Source organism: Nerophis lumbriciformis, linkage group LG29, assembly GCF_033978685.3.
Source record: "Nerophis lumbriciformis linkage group LG29, RoL_Nlum_v2.1, whole genome shotgun sequence".
NCBI classification, from domain to species: domain Eukaryota; kingdom Metazoa; phylum Chordata; class Actinopteri; order Syngnathiformes; family Syngnathidae; genus Nerophis; species Nerophis lumbriciformis.
Window position 1 is genome coordinate 3,695,001 of NC_084576.2, and position 16,731 is coordinate 3,711,731.

The 16,731-nt window shown below is 38.4% G+C and overlaps 1 protein-coding gene across 3 annotated transcripts in view; it reads right to left on the minus strand.

Annotated features, from left to right (window-relative positions):
• Nucleotides 1-16,731, minus strand: part of mipol1 (mirror-image polydactyly 1) — a 201,737-nt gene that overhangs the window by 169,089 nt on the left and 15,917 nt on the right. For 2 of the 3 annotated variants that reach the window (XM_061925209.1, XM_061925208.1), the window contains exons 1-2: nucleotides 16,217-16,337; nucleotides 9,905-9,996 (exon numbers count right to left, since the gene is read on the minus strand). In XM_061925209.1, the coding sequence (XP_061781193.1) occupies nucleotides 9,905-9,996; nucleotides 16,217-16,326 (202 nt within the window). In that variant the 5' untranslated portion in view covers nucleotides 16,327-16,337. Of the gene's footprint in view, nucleotides 1-9,904; nucleotides 9,997-16,216; nucleotides 16,338-16,731 lie in introns of those variants that run through there. The other variant, XM_061925210.2, reaches the window with a different exon arrangement.

Consider the following 16,731-nt stretch of genomic DNA (forward strand, 5'->3'; position numbering starts at 1 on the left):
CTACAACACTAGCTGAAGTGTACTACAACACTTGCTAACATGTAACGTGTACTACAACACTCACTGAAGTGTACTACAACACTTGCTAACGTGTAACGTGTACTACAACACACGCTGACATGTAACATGTACTACAACACTCACTAACGTGTACTACAACACTCACTGATGTGTACTACAACACTTGCTAACGTGTATTACAACACTCGCTGACATGTAATATGTACTACAACACTCACTAACGTGTACTACAACACTCACAATCGTGTACTACAACACTCACTAACGTGTAACGTGTACTACAACACTCGCTGACGTGTACTACAACACTCGCTAATGTCTAACCTGTACTACAACACTCGCTAACGTGTAACGTGTACTACAACACTCACTGACGTGTACTACAACACTCGCTACTGTGTAACGTGTACTACAACACTCACTGACGTGTATTACAACACTCGCTAATGTGTAATGTGTACTACAACACTCACAAACGTGTATTACAACACTCACTGACGTGTATTACAACACTCGCTAATGTGTAATGTGTACTACAACACTCACGAACGTGTATTACAACACTCACTGACGTGTATTACAACACTCACTGACGTGTATTACAACACTCGCTAATGTGTAACGTGTACTACAACACTCACTGACGTGTATTACAACACTCGCTAATGTGTAACGTGTACTACAACACTCACTGACGTGTACTACAACACTCACTGACGTGTATTACAACACTCGCTAATGTGTAACGTGTACTACAACACTCACTGACGTGTATTACAACACTCGCTAATGTGTAACGTGTACTACAACACTCACTGACGTGTACTACAACACTCAGACGTGTATTACAACACTCGCTAATGTGTAATGTGTACTACAACACTCACAAACGTGTATTACAACACTCGCTGACGTGTAACGTGTACTACACTACTCGCTGACGTGTACTACAACACTCGCTAATGTCTAACCTGTACTACAACACTCGCTGAAGTGTACTACAACGTTTGCTAACATGTAACGTGTACTACAACACTCGCTGACGTGTAACGTGTACTACAACACTCGCTGACGTGTACTATAACACTCGCTGACATGTAACGTGTACTACAACACTCACTAATGTGCACTACAACACTCGCTGACGTGTAACGTGTACTACAACACTCACTGACATGTAACGTGTACTACAACACTCACTAATGTGTACTACAACACTCACTAACGTGTAACGTGTACTACAACACTCGCTGACGTGTAACGTGTACTACAACACTCGCTGACATGTAACATGTACTACAACACTCACTAACGTGTACTACAACACTCACTGATGTGTACTACAACACTTGCTAACATGTAACGTGTACTACAACACTCGCTGACGTGTAACGTGTACTACAACACTCGCTGACATGTAACATGTACTACAACACTCACTAACGTGTACTACAACACTCACTGATGTGTACTACAACACTTGCTAACGTGTAACGTGTATTACAACACTCGCTGACATGTAATATGTACTACAACACTCACTAACGTGTACTACAACACTCACTGATGTGTACTACAACACTCACAATCGTGTACTACAACACTCACTAACGTGTAACGTGTACTACAACACTCGCTGACGTGTACTACAACACTCGCTAATGTCTAACCTGTACTACAACACTCGCTAACGTGTAACGTGTACTACAACACTCACTGACGTGTACTACAACACTCGCTACTGTGTAACGTGTACTACAACACTCACTGACGTGTACTACAACACTCAGACGTGTATTACAACACTCGCTAATGTGTAATGTGTACTACAACACTCACAAACGTGTATTACAACACTCGCTGACGTGTAACGTGTACTACACTACTCGCTGACGTGTACTACAACACTCGCTAATGTCTAACCTGTACTACAACACTCGCTGAAGTGTAACGTGTACTACACTACTCGCTGACGTGTACTACAACACTCGCTAATGTCTAACCTGTACTACAACACTCGCTGACGTGTAACGTGTACTACACTACTCGCTGACGTGTACTACAACACTCGCTAATGTCTAACCTGTACTACAACACTCGCTGAAGTGTACTACAACATTTGCTAACATGTAACGTGTACTACAACACTCGCTGACGTGTAACGTGTACTACAACACTCGCTGACGTGTACTATAACACTCGCTGACATGTAATGTGTACTACAACACTCACTAATGTGTACTACAACACTCGCTGACGTGTAACGTGTACTACAACACTCGCTGACGTGTACTATAACACTCGCTGACATGTAATGTGTACTACAACACTCACTAATGTGTACTACAACACTCGCTGACGTGTAACGTGTACTACAACACTCACTGACATGTAACGTGTACTACAACACTCACTAATGTGTACTACAACACTCGCTGACGTGTAACGTGTACTACAACACTCACTGACATGTAACGTGTACTACAACACTCACTGACATGTAACGTGTACTACAACACTCACTAATGTGTACTACAACACTCGCTGACGTGTAACGTGTACTATAACACTCGCTGACATGTAACGTGTACTACAACACTCACTAATGTGTACTACAACACTCGCTGACGTGTAACGTGTACTACAACACTCACTGACATGTAACGTGTACTACAACACTCACTAATGTGTACTACAACACTCACTGACGTGTACTACAACACTCGCTACTGTGTAACGTGTACTACAACACTCACTGACGTGTACTACAACACTCAGACGTGTATTACAACACTCGCTAATGTGTAATGTGTACTACAACACTCACAAACGTGTATTACAACACTCGCTGACGTGTAACGTGTACTACACTACTCGCCGACGTGTACTACAACACTCGCTAATGTCTAACCTGTACTACAACACTCGCTGAAGTGTACTACAACATTTGCTAACATGTAACGTGTACTACAACACTCGCTGACGTGTAACGTGTACTACAACACTCGCTGACGTGTACTATAACACTCGCTGACATGTAATGTGTACTACAACACTCACTAATGTGTACTACAACACTCGCTGACGTGTACTACAACACTCACTGACATGTAACGTGTACTACAACACTCACTAATGTGTACTACAACACTCGCTGACGTGTAACGTGCACTACAACACTCACTGACATGTAACGTGTACTACAACACTCACTAATGTGTACTACAACACTCACTGACGTGTACTACAACACTCGCTACTGTGTAACGTGTACTACAACACTCACTGACGTGTACTACAACACTCAGTCGTGTATTACAACACTCGCTAATGTGTAATGTGTACTACAACACTCACAAACGTGTATTACAACACTCGCTGACGTGTAACGTGTACTACACTACTCGCCGACGTGTACTACAACACTCGCTAATGTCTAACCTGTACTACAACACTCGCTGAAGTGTACTACAACATTTGCTAACATGTAACGTGTACTACAACACTCGCTGACGTGTACTATAACACTCGCTGACATGTAACCTGTACTACAACATTCGCTGACGTATACTATAACACTCGCTGACATATAACGTGTACTACAACACTCACTAATGTGTACTACAACACTCGCTGACGTGTAACGTGTACTACAACACTCACTGACATGTAACGTGTACTACAACACTCGCTGACGTGTAACGTGTACTACAACACTCGCTGACGTGTACTATAACACTCGCTGACATGTAACGTGTACTATAACACTCACTAATGTGTACTACAACACTCGCTGACGTGTAACGTGTACTACAACACTCACTGACATGTAACGTGTACTACAACACTCACTAATGTGTACTACAACACTCACTGACGTGTACTACAACACTCGCTACTGTGTAATGTGTACTACAACACTCACTGACGTGTACTACAACACTCGCTAATGTGTAATGTGTACTACAACACTCACTGACGTGTACTACAACACTCGCTAATGTGTAATGTGTACTACAACACTCACAAACGTGTATTACAACACTCGCTGACGTGTAACGTGTACTACACTACTCGCTGACGTGTACTACAACACTCGCTAATGTCTAACCTGTACTACAACACTCGCTGAAGTGTACTACAACGTTTGCTAACATGTAACGTGTACTACAACACTCGCTGACGTGTACTATAACACTCGCTGACATGTAATGTGTACTACAACACTCACTAATGTGTACTACAACACTCACTGACATGTAACGTGTACTACAACACTCACTAATGTGTACTACAACACTCACTAACGCGTAACGTGTACTACAACACTCGCTAACATGTACTACAACACTCGCTGACGTGTACTACAACACTCGCTGACGTGTACTACAACACTCGCTAACGTGTAACGTATACTACAACATGTACTACAACATATGCGAACATTTCTTATCGTACACACGCTGACATAGAGTGGAAAATAACGTGTACGACAACACACGCTAACAAAGTGTAGAAAATAGTGTGTCCTACAACAAATGCTACCGTAGAATACTTATGTACATTTTTTTTCTTTTAGTTGTAATATCTTTACAAAACAAAAAAAACATTTACACACTGACATTACAGGGTATTGTGTGTAGAACTACAACATTGTGTGTGTGTGTGTGTGTGTGTGTGTGTGTGTGTGTGTGTGTGTGTGTGTGTGTGTGTGTGTGCACGCGAATTCAGACCACCCAGTTTGCAGATTAAAAGCTTCACATGACCCCTCCATTCACTCTCAGCCTTTTCATTAAATTTAGCGTGTGTGTGTGTGTGTGTGTGTGTGTGTGTGTGTGTGTGTGTGTGTGTGTGTGTGTGTGTGTGTGTGTGTGTGTGTGTGTGTGTGCGCGTCACCTGCAAGCGACATCAAATGCCAGTTTGATTACAAAGAGCTGAACATAAAAGTGTTGCTGAATGTAATGTTGTGATGATGTCATTGTTCCAGACATGATGTGTTGAAGTTAACAAACCAAATACTAGATATTCTGTGAACATTGTTCCAAAGTAGGGATTTTGATTTGATTTATATACAAAAGTAAACATTGACTTGATCAAAGGTAGTAATACAGTGGGGCAAAAAAGTATTTAGTCAGCCACCGATTGTGCAAGTTCTCCCACTTAAAATGATGACAGAGGTCTGTAATTTTCATCATAGGTACACTTCAACTGTGAGAGACAGAATGTGAAAAAAAAATCCAGGAATTCACATTGTAGGAATTTTAAAGAATTTATTTGTAAATTATGGTGGAAAATAAGTATTTGGTCACTTCAAACAAGGAAGATCTCTGGCTCTCACAGACCTGTAACTTCTTCTTTAAGAAGCTCTTCTGTCCTCCACCCGTTACCTGTATTAATGGCACCTGTTTGAACTTATCTGTATAAAAGACACCTGTCCACAGCCTCAAACAGTCAGACTCCAAACTCCACTATGGCCAAGACCAAAGAGCTGTCAAAGGACACCAGGAAAAGAATTGTAGACCTGCACCAGACTGTGAAGAGTGAATCTACAATAGGCAAGCAGCTTGGTGTGAAAAAATCAACTGTGGGAGCAATTATCAGAAAATGGAAGACATACAAGACCACTGATAATCTCCCTCGATCTGGGGCTCCACGCAAGATCTCATCCCGTGGGGTCAAAATGATCATGAGAACGGTGAGCAAAAATCCCAGAACCACACGGGGGGGGGACCTGGTGAATGACCTGCAGAGAGCTGGGACCAAAGTAACAAAGGTTACCATCAGTAACACACTACGCCGACAGGGAATCAAATCCTGCAGTGCCAGACGTGTCCCCCTGCTTAAGCCAGTGCAGGTCCAGGCCCGTCTGAAGTTTGCCAGAGAGCACATGGATGATACAGCAGAGGATTGGGAGAATGTCATGTGGTCAGATGAAACCAAAATAGAACTTTTTGGTATAAACTCAACTCGTCGTGTTTGGAGGAAGAAGAATACTGAGTTGCATCCCAAGAACACCATACCTACTGTGAAGCATGGGGGTGGAAACATCATGCTTTGGGGCTGTTTTTCTGCTAAGAGGACAGGCCGACTGACCCGTGTTAAGGAAAGAATGAATGGGGCCATGTATCGTGAGATTTTGAGCCAAAACCTCCTTCCATCAGTGAGAGCTTTGAAGATGAAACGTGGCTGGGTCTTCCAGCATGAAAATGATCCCAAACACACCGCCCGGGCAACGAAGGAGTGGCTCCGTAAGAAGCATTTGAAAGTCCTGGAGTGGCCTCGCCAGTCTCCAGACCTCAACCCCATAGAAAATCTGTGAAGGGAGTTGAAAGTCCGTGTTGCTCGGCGACAGCCCCAAAACATCACTGCTCTCGAGAAGATCTGCATGGAGGAATGGGCCAAAATACCAGCTACTGTGTGTGCAAACCTGGTAAAGACCTTTAGTAATCGTTTGACCTCTGTTATTGCCAACAAAGGTTATATTACAAAGTATTGAGTTGAATTTTTGTTATTGACCAAATACTTATTTTCCGCCATAATTTACAAATAAATTCTTTAAAAATCCTACAATGTGAATTCCTGGATTTATTTTCCACATTCTGTCTCTCACAGTTGAAGTGTACCTATGATGAAAATGACAGACCTCTGTCATCCTTTTAAGTGGGAGAACTTGCACAATCGGTGGCTTACTAAATACTTTTTTGCCCCACTGTATATGATGAAACATGGTGGCAGCTACATAAGTTAACAAACCAAATACTACATAGTCTGTGAACATTGTTCCAAAGTAGGGATTTTGATTTGATTTATATACAAAAGTAAACATTGACTTGATCAAAGGTAGTAATATATGATGAAACATGGTGGCAGCTACATAAGTTAACAAACCAAATACTACATAGTCTGTGAACATTGTTCCAAAGTAGGGCTTTTGTGATTATGATGATTATTAGCATAATGACAATTATAATGATTATCATTATGACGAAGATGATGATGATTAAGATGATAATACAAGTGAGATGAAAGACAGTAAGTATATTGTTATTAAAACATACATGTGACAGTAGTAAACATGTGATATGATGTGGTTTGAAATATATTTAGGCTTTGAATTATATTTAAAATATTATGAATATAATTGTAAGAATGCACAATATGAACCTGTCACCTTATCTGTGGAAAGATGCACACTGCCACCTTGTGGACAAACCTCCTCACTGCACCTTCACGCCTTACACTCTGTTACTATTATTAGTAGGACTATTAGCAGTCGACAATTACTGTTGAAATTGATACTGTTATTATTACAGTTAATGTTATATTACTATTAACATTTTAGTACTATTAGCATGATTACTATCATTATTATATTATTATTATTGGCATGGCTTTCTCTGTGATAGTGAAGCCTGTTGTTTACTTTTGTACATTTTATTGACCTTTCTTTAAATTATTTACATAATGAATTACCTGTTGTACATAATTAACTACCTATTGTACATAATTAATTACCTTTTGTACATAATTAATTACTAATCCAGGGAGGTTCATTACAACATTACATCACTTTTGTAGACATTATTTACCTTTGTATACCTTATTTACTTTTGTACACATTATTTATCTTTTTTACACGCTAATTACCTTTTGTATACATTATTTATCTTAGTATGCCTTATTTACTTTTGTACACATTTACCTTAGTATGGCTTATTTACTTTTGTACACATTATTTACCTTTTGTATCCATTATTTACCAAAGTATGCCTTTTTTACTTGTGTACACATTTACCTTTGTATGCCTTATTTACTTTTGTACACATTATTTATCTTTTGTACACGCGATTTACCTTTTGTATCCATTATTTACCTTAGTATGCCTTATTTACGTTTGTACACATTATTTATCTTTTGTACACACGATTTACCTTTTGTATCCATTATTTACCTTAGTATGCCTTATTTACTTTTGTACACATTTACCTTTGTATGGCTTATTTACTTTTGTACACATTATTTACCTTTTGTACACATTTACCTTTGTATGCCTTATTTACTTTTGTACACATTATTTACCTTTTGTACACAATATTTACCGTTGTACAAATCATTTACCTTTAGAACATAATTAATTACCTTTTGAACATAATTAATTACCTTTTGTACACATCATTGTAAAGGTTTCTGCAGATGTAAAGCTTATTGACTTTTGTACACTTAATTGACCTTATTGTACACATTATTTACCTTAGTGTGCCTTATTTACTTGTGTACACATTATTTACCTTTGTATGCCTTATTTACTTGTGTACACATTATTTACCTTTGTATGCCTTATTTACTTTTGTACACATTATTTACCTTTGTATGCCTCATTTACTTTTGTACACATTATTTACCTTAGTATGCCTTATTTACTTTAGTACATATTATTTACCTTAGTATACCTTATTTACTTTTGTATGCATTATTTACCTTAGTATGCCTTATTTACTTTAGTACACATTATTTACCTTAGTATGCCTTATTTACTTTAGTACACATTATTTACCCTAGTATGCCTTATTTACTTTTGTATGCATTATTTACCTTAGTATGCCTTATTGACTTTTGTACACTTAATTGACCTTATTGTACACATTATTTACCTTAGTATGCCTTATTTACTTTAGTACACATTATTTACCTTAGTATGCCTTATTTACTTTAGTACACATTATTTACCCTAGTATGCCTTATTTACTTTTGTATGCATTATTTACCTTAGTATGCCTTATTGACTTTTGTACACTTAATTGACCTTATTGTACACATTATTTACCTTAGTATGCCTTATTTACTTGTGTACACATTATTTACCTTTGTATGCCTTACTTTTGTACACATTATTTACCTTTGTATGCCTCATTTACTTTAGTACACATTATTTACCTTAGTATACCTTATTTACTTTTGTATGCATTATTTACCTTAGTATGCCTTATTTACTTTAGTACGCATTATTTACCTTAGTATGCCTTATTTACTTTAGTACACATTATTTACCTTAGTATGCCTTATTTACTTTAGTACACATTATTTACCTTAGTATGCCTTATTTACTTTAGTACACATTATTTACCTTAGTATGCCTTATTTACTTTAGTACACATTATTTACCCTAGTATGCCTTATTTACTTTTGTATGCATTATTTACCTTAGTATGCCTTATTTACTTTAGTACACATTATTTACCTTAGTATGCCTTATTTACTTTAGTACACATTATTTACCCTAGTATGCCTTATTTACTTTTGTATGCATTATTTACCTTAGTATGCCTTATTGACTTTTGTACACATAATTGACCTTATTGTACACATTATTTACCTTAGTATGCCTTATTTACTTGTGTACACATTATTTACCTTTGTATGCCTTATTTACTTTTGTACACATTATTTACCTTTGTATGCCTCATTTACTTTTGTACACATTATTTACCTTAGTATACCTTATTTACTTTTGTATGCATTATTTACCTTAGTATGCCTTATTTACTTTAGTACACATTATTTACCTTAGTATGCCTTATTTACTTTAGTACACATTATTTACCCTAGTATGCCTTATTTACTTTTGTATGCATTATTTACCTTAGTATGCCTTATTTACTTTTGTACACATTATTTACATTAGTATGCCTTTACTTGTGTACACATCACCTTTCTACAAAAGGTGATTTACCTGTGTAAAGGTGATTTACCTTTGCAAGGGTGATTCACCTTTGTAAGGGTGGTTTACCTTTGTAAAAGGTGATTTACCTATGTAAAGGGTATTTACCTCTGAAAGGTTGATTTACTTTTGTAAAGGTGATTTACCTTTGTACAGGTGACTTACCTTTGTACATGTCCACCAGTGAGTCTTGCAGATCTTTGCTTGGCGTCCATCTTGACGAGTTGTTATCTTCTGAATTGTCTGGAATGCTTTTTCTGTGGGAAGAAAATCTCATCAGTTTTTTACAAACATGATTTCTTTCATACGTGTTGTCAACCAATCATGCTTTATGGTCACATGATCACACACTACACACATAGAACACATGTTACACACTCACACTACACATGCATGTTACACACTCACACTACACATGCATGTTACACACACATAGAACACATGTTACACACTCACACTACACGTGCATGTTACACACTCACACTACACGTGCATGTTACACACTCACACTACACGTGCATGTTACACACATACTACATACATGTTATACACATTGTACACACGCATTACACAAACATTATTTATACATACAATTATTTATCCTCATACATACCTACATGAAATGATTTATACATGCATACATACAGTACATATATAAAGGCTTTAGAGCTGAAACGAGTGATGCAATTACAAAATATATTCGAGGAATTTTTGCTGCCTCGAGGCGTCGTTAGGTTTTTTAGGGCCCGCAATGGCCCATTGCAAAAGGACTCCCACAGGGAGTCCTTATGCAATGGGACATAAGGACCTATTGTATTTCTAAGGTTTTATTATTAGGGCCCGCAATGGCCCATTGCAAAAGGACTCCCGAAGGGAGTCCTTATGCAATGGGACATAAGGACCTATCGTATTTGTAAGGTTTTATTAGGGCCCGCAATGGCCCATTGCAAAAGGACTCCCAAAGGGAGTCCTTATGCAATGGGACATAAGGACCTATTGTTATTCGTTCGTTTTATTATTCTTTATACTTCCGCCGCCACAACAAACTGTAATTTGACCCACTTAACATGCTTCAAAACTCACCATATTTGACCCACACATCAGGACCTGCGAAAATTACCTTTTTTTAAAAAAACCGAACCCCACAACTCAAAATTGCGCTCTAGCGCCCCCTAGGAAAAAAAAAAACTAGACTGCCTATATCTCCCACTAGGAAGATCGGAGAGACATGAAACAAAAACCTGTATGTAGGTTTGACTTAGGCCTAGTTTTCATAATTGTATATCATCGGGCAGAAATCTACAGGAAGTTGGCAATTCCCCCTTCAACACAAAAAAGTACTAAAAAAAGTCACTTTTGCCTCTTTGAGCTGTAATTTGACCCCCTTAACATGCTTCAAAACTCACCAAACTGAACACACACATCAGGACTGGCTAAAACTGTGATATAATGAAAAAACCTAACCCCAAATCCAAAAATTGTGCTCTACAGCAATTTTTTCATAAAACGCACAAAAAACTGCTCCTCGGATGAAAAATCTGACAAAACTGCCTGTAACTCCCACTGGGAAGGTCGGAGAGAGATGAAACAAAAACCTCTATGTAGGTCTCACTTAGACCTACATTTCATAAATTGACAACCCCCAGCAAAAATCAACAGGAAGTTTGCTATTCCCCCTTCAACACAACATTTTTGTAAGTTGGTGCCCACACAATGCAGACAAGGTAGGTACACTAGACAAAAGTCTTGGGACACTTCAGACTAAAAGTAGACAAAAGTATTGGGACACTTAGGACTAGCACCTGCCAAATACGCGGGCCCGAACAACGCTGCTTGCAGCTTTAATTATTATTATTCTTCCGCCGCCTCTTTGAGCACTAATTTGACCCACTTAACATGCTTCAAAACTCACCATATTTGACCCACACATCAAGACCTGCGAAAATTGTCTTTTAATAAAACAACCAAACCGCAAAAATCAAAATTGCGCTCTAGCGCCCCCTAGGAAAAAAAAAAAACTAGACTGCCTGTAACTCCCACTAGGAAGGTCGGAAAAACATGAAACAAAATCCTCTATGTAGGTCTGACTTAGACCTAGTTCTCATAATTGTATGTCTTCGGGCTAAAATCAACAGAAAGTTGGCAATTCTCCCTTCAAGACAAAAAAGTACTAAAAACAGTCACTTTTGCCTCTTTGAGCTGTAATTTGACCCCCTTAACATGCTTCAAAACTCACCAAACTGGACACACACATCAGGACTGGCAGAAATTGCGATCTAATAAAAAACCCAACCCCAAAACTCAAAATTGCGCTCTAGCGCCCCCTAGGAAGAAAACACAGACACAACTGCTCCTAGGAGAACTCAGACACAACTGCCTGTAACTTCCAGTAGGAATGTCTTAGAGACATTAAAAAAACCCCTATGTAGGTCTCACTTAGACCTAAATTTCATATATTGACAACTCCCAGTAAAAATCAGCAGGAAGTTTGCAATTCCCCCTTCAAAACAAAAGTTTTGTAAAAACCGGTCACCTTTTTTCAAACATCATCTCCTCTGAGGGCGTTTGTCGTGTCGGCTTCAAACTAGCACAGGAGAGAGATTGAACCCTTCTGATTAAAAGTTGACCAAAGAGTTTTAATTACTGCTCCGGTTTGGATTTTATGTGCCGTCAAAGTCGGTCCCGTCCATCGCTGCTTGCAGCTTTAATTATTATTATTCTTCCGCCTCTTTGAGCACTAATTTGACCCACTTAACATGCTTCAAAACTCACCATATTTGACCCACACATCAGGACCTGCGAAAATTGTCTTTTAATAAAAAAACCAGACTGCAAAAATCAAAATTGCGCTCTAGCGCCCCCTAGGAAAAAAACAAACTAGACTGCCTGTAACTCCCACTAGGAAGGTCGGAAAGACATGAAACAAAAACCTCTATGTAGGTCTGACTCAGACCTAACTTTCATAATGGTACATTCTCAGGCTAAAATCTACAGGAAGTTGGCAATTCCCCCTTCAAGACAAAAAAGTACTAAAAACAGTCACTTTTGACTCTTTGAGCTGTAATTTGACCCCCTTAACAAGCTTCAAAACTCACCAAACTGAACACACACATCAGGACTGGCTAAAACTGTGATATAATGAAAAAACCTAACCCCAAATCCAAAAATTGTGCTCTACAGCAATTTTTTCATAAAACGCACAAAAAACTGCTCCTCGGATGAAAAATCTGACAGAAATGCCTGTAACTCCCACTGGGAAGGTCGGAGAGAGATGAAACAAAAACCTCTATGTAGGTCTCACTTAGACCTACATTTCATAAATTGACAACCCCCAGCAAAAATCAACAGGAAGTTTGCTATTCCCCCTTCAACACAACATTTTTGTAAGTTGGTGCCCACACAATGCAGACAAGGTAGGTACACTAGACAAAAGTCTTGGGACACTTCAGACTACAAGTAGACAAAAGTATTGGGACACTTAGGACTAGCACCTGCCAAATCCGCGGGCCCGTCCAACGCTGCTTGCAGCTTTAATTCTTTATTATTATTATTCTTCCGCCGCCTCTTTGAGCACTAATTTGACCCACTTAACATGCTTCAAAACTCACCATATTTGACCCACGCATCAGGACCTGCGAAAATTGTCTTTTAATAACCGCAAAAATCAAAATTGCGCTCTAGCGCCCCCTAGGAAAAAAAAAACTAGACTGCCTGTAACTCCCACTAGGAAGGTCGGAAAGACATGAAACAAAATCCTCTATGTAGGTCTGACTTAGACCTAGTTCTCATAATTGTATGTCTTCGGGCTAAAATCAACAGGAAGTTGGCAATTCCCCCTTCAAGACAAAAAAGTACCGTACTAAAAACAGTCACTTTTGACTCTTTGAGCTGTAATTTGACCACCTTAACATGCTTCAAAACTCACCAAACTGAACACACACATCAGGACTGGCTAAAACTGTGATCTAATGAAAAAACCTAACCCCAAATCTAAAAATTGCGCTCTACAGCAATTTTTGAATAAAACGGACAAAAAACTGCTCCTCGGAAGACAAAAATTACAAAACTGCCTGTAACTCACACTGGGAAGGTCGGAGAGACATGAAACGAAAACCTCTCCGTAGGTCTCACTTACACCTACATTTCATAAATTGACAACCCCCAGCAAAAATATACAGGAAGTTTGCTATTCCCCCTTCAACACAACATTTTTGTAAAAACCCGTCACCTTTCTTCAAACATTATCTCCTCTGAGCGCATTTGTTGTTTCGGCTTCAAACTAACACAGGCGAGAGATTGAACCCTTCTGATTAAAAGTTGGTGAAAGAGTTGTGAACCATGCAACTTTTGCATTTCCTTTGGAAATCGAGGTCTCAGAGTCTGGAGGAAGACAGGAGAGGCACAGGATCCACGTTGCCTGAAGTCTAGTGTAAAGTTTCCACCATCAGTGATGGTTTGGGGTGCCATGTCATCTGCTGGTGTCGGTCCACTCTGTTTCCTGAGATCCAGGGTCAACGCAGCCGTCTACCAGCAAGTTTTAGAGCACTTCATGCTTCCTGCTGCTGACCTGCTCTATGGAGATGGAGATTTCAAGTTCCAACAGGACTTGGCGCCTGCACACAGCGCAAAATCTACCCGTGCCTGGTTTACGGACCATGGTATTTCTGTTCTAAATTGGCCCGCCAACTCCCCTGACCTTAGCCCCATAGAAAATCTGTGGGGTATTGTGAAAAGGAAGATGCAGAATGCCAGACCCAAAAACGCAGAAGAGTTGAAGGCCACTATCAGAGCAACCTGGGCTCTCATAACACCTGAGCAGTGCCAGAAACTCATCGACTCCATGCCACGCCGCATTAACGCAGTAATTGAGGCAAAAGGAGCTCCAACCAAGTATTGAGTATTGTACATGCTCATACTTTTCAGTTGGCCAACATTTCTAAAAATCCCTTTTTTGTATTAGCCTTAAGTAATATTCTAATTTTGTGACACACGGAATTTTGGATTTTCATTTGTTGCCACTTCAAATCATCAAAATTAAATGAAATAAACATTTGAATGCATCAGTCTGTGTGCAATGAATAAATATAATGTACAAGTTACACCTTTTGAATGCAATTACTGAAATAAATCAAGTTTTTCAAAATATTCTAATTTACTGGCTTTTACCTGTATATATATATATATATATATATATATATATACATATATACATACATATTTATACACATACATTGTTATGTATACATACATACATACATAGTTATTTATACATGCATGCATACATACATATATACATGCATACATACATATATACATGCATGCATACATACATACATGCATGCATACATACATATATACATGCATGCATACATACATATATACATGCATGCATACATACATATATACATGCATGCATACATACATATATACATGCATGCATACATATATACATGCATGCATACATATATACATGCATGCATACATATATACATGCATGCATACATATATACATGCATGCATGCATATATACATGCATGCATGCATATATACATGCATGCATGCATATGTACATGCATGCATGCATGCATGCATGCATGCATGCATACATACATACATACATACATACATGCATGCATGCATGCATGCATGCATGCATACATACATGCATGCATGCATACATACATGCATGCATGCATACATACGTGCATGCATACATATATACGTGCATGCATATATATATATACACGTGCATACATACATACATACGTGCATGCATACATATATATGTGCATGCATACATACATACATACATACTCACACACATACATAGTTATTTATACATACATACATAAATATATACATGCATACATACATACATAAATATATACATGCATACATACATACATACATACATGTCCACACACATACATAGTTATTTATACATGCATACATATATCAATCAATCAATCAGTCAGTCAATCAAAATTAATTTATATAGCCCTTAATCACAAGTGTCTCAAAGGGCTGCACAAGCCACGACAACCTTGGCTTAGATCCCACATCAAGGCAAAAAAAAAACTCAACCCGATGGGATACAATGAGAAACCCCCACACACATACACTAGTTAAGTTAAGTATAATATATATATATATATATATATATATATATATATATATATATATATATATATATATATATATATACACACACACACACACACACACACACACACACACACACACACTTATTTATACATGCATACATTCATAAATATATACATGCATACATACATACAAAGTTATTTATACATACATTATGAACAAGTTAATGTCAACAAGTTGATAACAAAAAGCTAGTAACAAAAAGATGATCAACAAGATAACAAGCTGCTATCACCTTGTTGGTATCACCTGGTTGATACCAACAGGGTGATATTTTGCCCAGCAAGGAGGACAACAGGAAGTAGTTTGTCTTACAGGTGTTGCAGCTGCACTTGGAGACCACACATCTTCTTTTTAGCTTTCTGCAAAGCAACATGGACGTCTGACACTTTGCTGATACACGCCATGCTAACAATTGTCGTCATGGTAACCCAAAGCAACATGGACGTCGGACACTTTGCTGACACACGCCATGCTAACAATTGTCGTCATGGTAACCCAAAGCAACATGGACGTCGGACACTTTGCTGATACACGCCATGCTAACAACAATTGTCGTCATGGTAACCCTAAGCAACATGGACGTCTGACACTTTGCTGACACACACCACGCTAACACAACAATTGTTGTCATGGTAACCCAAAGCAACATGGATGTCTAACACTGTGCAGCCGCGCTAACACAAGAAGAAGCATTGTCACGGTAACCGCCATGGGTGTGAGTAGAAAACAGATGAGGTGACACAAAGAAGGTTGTGACAGGATGTGTTTAATCTAACATTTATGATTTCTTGTTGTGACAGGATGAGTTGAATCCAACATTTATCATT